Source organism: Pyxicephalus adspersus, chromosome 2 (assembly GCF_032062135.1).
Source record: "Pyxicephalus adspersus chromosome 2, UCB_Pads_2.0, whole genome shotgun sequence".
Classification (NCBI taxonomy): Eukaryota; Metazoa; Chordata; class Amphibia; order Anura; family Pyxicephalidae; genus Pyxicephalus; species Pyxicephalus adspersus.
Window position 1 is genome coordinate 139,508,326 of NC_092859.1, and position 3,737 is coordinate 139,512,062.

The 3,737-nt window shown below is 37.9% G+C and overlaps 1 protein-coding gene across 1 annotated transcript in view; it reads right to left on the reverse strand.

Annotated features, from left to right (window-relative positions):
- The window catches only part of LRRK1 (leucine rich repeat kinase 1), a gene marked incomplete in the record, with an annotated part of 94,328 nt that overhangs the window by 21,052 nt on the left and 69,539 nt on the right, over window positions 1-3,737 (reverse strand). The window contains 1 exon segment of the mRNA XM_072402652.1: window positions 1,672-1,952. Coding sequence (XP_072258753.1) covers window positions 1,672-1,952 — 281 coding nt within the window.

Consider the following 3,737-nt stretch of genomic DNA (forward strand, 5'->3'; position numbering starts at 1 on the left):
AAATGCACAGCAAAATACAAGATCCTGCTAGTTTGTAGTTTGGGTTTGTACAAGTTAGAGAAAAGATGGAATCTGACTGCTTGCTATGGATGACTGCACATTGTACTGTCTAGGACAGTGTTTATCGACTTTTTTAACATAGGGGAAACCATTGAAATAACTTTCAGGTCTTCAGGGAACCCCCTCTATAATTACTATATCCACAGATCCCAGTATATTAAAGAGGAACTAAACTGAAAAGTACCTTAAAAAAAATAAAAAAATACACTTTTCCTTGTATTTCTTCCTAAGTCACCGAACCCCGATGCGAGATCACCGCGCATGCGTGAGATTGGCAAATTTTACTCTTTGCATAAAAAGGCTCCATCTGCGCGCCCATTCATTCTCGATCGCCTAGGCAATTAGGGGGCCGTGCTGCACCCCCCCCCTTTTTTTTTTTATTAAAAAAAAAGGGTGTTGCACTTAAAAAAAACCTAAACGAACAAAATGTTTATTTGACATAAAAGGGTTGTCTATCCTTTAATGTAAAGTTAAATTTCTGAGTTTAGGTATGCTTTAATGTGTGGGCAGCACGGTGGCTCAAAGCTAGCACTCTTGCCTTTGCAGTGCTAGGTCCCAGGTTCGAATCTCAGCCAGAACACTATCTGCATGGAATTTGCAGGTTCTCCCCATGTCTGTGTGGGTTTCCTCCCACATCCCAAAAAAACATGCAGTAAGGTTATTTGGCTTCCCCTCAAAATTGAGGGGAAGCCAAAATTGACTACATTAATGACATATGGTAGGGACATTAGATTGTCAGCTTGTTTGAGGGACAGTTAGTGACATGACTTTGACATCAACTTTGTACAGTGCTGTGTAATATGATGGTGCTATATAAATACTGTGTAATAATAATGTGTTGGTCAGTGGAAAGAATGCCTTTTATATTGAGAAGAAAGACATCCTTACTGATAGCCAAAAAGCATCATTGGGGTCAGTGGGTACCAACCTGAGAGGCAAAAATTACTCAGTGCTCAAGGAACCTCTAGCAACCTGCGGAGGAACCCTGGTTGGGAAACATTGTTCTAGGTGCTACATGGTTCTTATATAGATTATATACTAACAAGATCCTGAATAAAACAACATTTGTAACCACTTGCTGTTTCCACCTCAATATATTCACATGACCTTAGACTTCACCTAAATCTTAGACTTCACCTAAATCTTAGACTTCACCTAAACCTCATTGATGTGAGGTATGCACATGCACACAAGTAAGAACATGCTGGTTCTCCTCCGTTGTGCCTATTTAAACCCCACTAGACTTCTCTTAAACCTCATTATTGTGAATATAAGGCAGTGGGGTTTGAATGGGCACAGTGAAAGAAAACTTGCATACTCTTATTTGTGTGCATGTGCATATTGGCAGGTACATGCACTGGAGTTGCTGCAAAAAAAAAACAAACAAACATATATGAACATATGAAATGTCAGGAGACATCTCATTAATGATTGTAAAGACAAACTGACTTTCTACCTTTCCACTAAGCCATGGTATATTTTGTCTCTTCTGCGTGCTGATTGGTACAAATCAACAGGATAAATCTCGGCAGGTAACTAAATAACTAACTAAATAAATAAAATACAAAGTGACCACAGTAAGGCATACATTTAGAAAATTGTTTTACCAACCTTTTCATCATATACAACTCGCGGTCTTATTTCAGGTGCTTGGTAGCCCGGTGTCCCCTCCACACCCAGCGCCCCCTCATGAAAGGACAATCTGGAAATGCCGTAGTCTGACAGCTTAATGTTTACAGTCTCCCGGACATCCAGAGACCAGACCAGGATATTATCAGACTTCAAGTCACAGAATATGATGTTCTTCTTGTGCAGGTATGACAGACCAGACGCAATTTGATAGGACAAACGTTGTGTGAGCATGTGGCCTAGTGGCATGAATGAGGATTTCCCTGAAATACAAAAAGGAAAAAAAAACAAAAACATTTCTTAAGATGGCCATAGACTTCAGAGGACATTCTACAACCATGATCTGCCTGTTACAAGAAGTCTTTTTGGAGCTTAGTTTGGGTAACGGAAATCATTTATCTATGCCCATAAGGGGGGAAAGGGAATACTCCCACATACCCCATGAAGTCATTAAAAAAATAACTCTAAAGATAACCAGTGGGACTTTTTAGGTACCTGGACATAACCAACTACATTAAAGTTAAAATGCCAGCACACACACTGGGAATATTTTCAACATCTTATAAGTGTATGAAGAAATAATGGCAAGAAAATCTGGTTTGATTTTTTAATAGGTAAAAAGCATTTTGCAATAATAGGTAGTTTATTGTATGTATTGGAGTGCTATTGGGGTTACACCGTATGGAAGATTCATCCTACATTAAAAACTCCTGAAGAAGCAGAGAAAAAATATCTGCGAAACGCCGTGAGTGATACAAGGACTCCAGGATTGTGCTGTGTTACAGAGACCTGAGATAGTTTTTTATACATCTGTATTTTAAAGATATTTTATGGATTGTTTGTAATAAATTGTGCTGGGATTATTTAAAGTAGTTGGTTATTTTCAAGTAAAGTAAAAAGTCCCATTGGGTATTTTTGTATTGCTTTATGGGATGCGGTACCAATTAATTTTTTCAGACCCCAAGTAACAAATATTGGATTGATTTTATTATTGAGGTAATACAATAGCTTGTAGACCAAGTTTTCTGTCCAATCCCCTGGTCTGCTGGCTGGAGAGAATACACTTTTAACAGTGAAGTGGGGCGATCAACCAAACTTGAAATGGATTTCTTTAAAAACATTTGCTATTTGTTAGCCAATGTTTCGAATCCTAGACCAAATCCATTGTAGGTTAGCTGGATCACCCAGCTTCACTGATGAAAGTGTATCCCCTCCAGCCTTGGAAAGCTTTATTAAATTAGGCTCTATATTGCCATTTTCTGATTTCTTACAGTGCAAATTGCTAAAGCAGTATAAAATGACCCAACTATTATCCATATATTAGTGCCAGGCCATACGGGGAGCAAGCCGTGTTGATGTATTAAGAGAAGCATGGGCAAGTTCTTGCTGACCTACCGCCAGGTCACGGGCAATAGTGATTTGGAATGGTAAATTCTCTATTCTCTTTATATTTTCCTGCATGAATATACAGAAAATTGCTGCATAATAGCTGATGTCATTTTGTGAGGGTTGGTACTATGAACAACATTAAGAGGCATGCTCAGCATTTGGCAGAACAAAACAATCAGGGGGCTGGGAAGTTCTAGCCAATTCCTTAATATCCTCTGGCAAAAACATCAATATAAAGCATGTGCCTTGTCCAACAAGCACAGAACAGTTGGTGAACATCTAATAAAGAAAAATAAATTCGTTTGACTTTCTGAATGCTCATAAATCAAGAGTTTTATGCAAGCATTTAATTTACATTGATACATTTTCAGTTCATTGACATTTCTCATTTCATAATTATTTATCTTCTGCAGTCTTGTAGAGATTTATTAAACCAGGCCCATTCTGTCTATATTTTATATCTTCTAGATGAGTGAAGTGAATACAGCTTTATTTACCAAGCTTAGCAAACATTCTCTTTATACAGTGATCAGTTTTTATCACCTTTGTAAATAAATCCTGATATATCACATAATTTTGAAAACAACCTTTTACCTGCGCTGCGTTTCCAAGGGTTTCCTACCACCGTATCTGCTAATTAAGAGCCAACTAAATCAAAA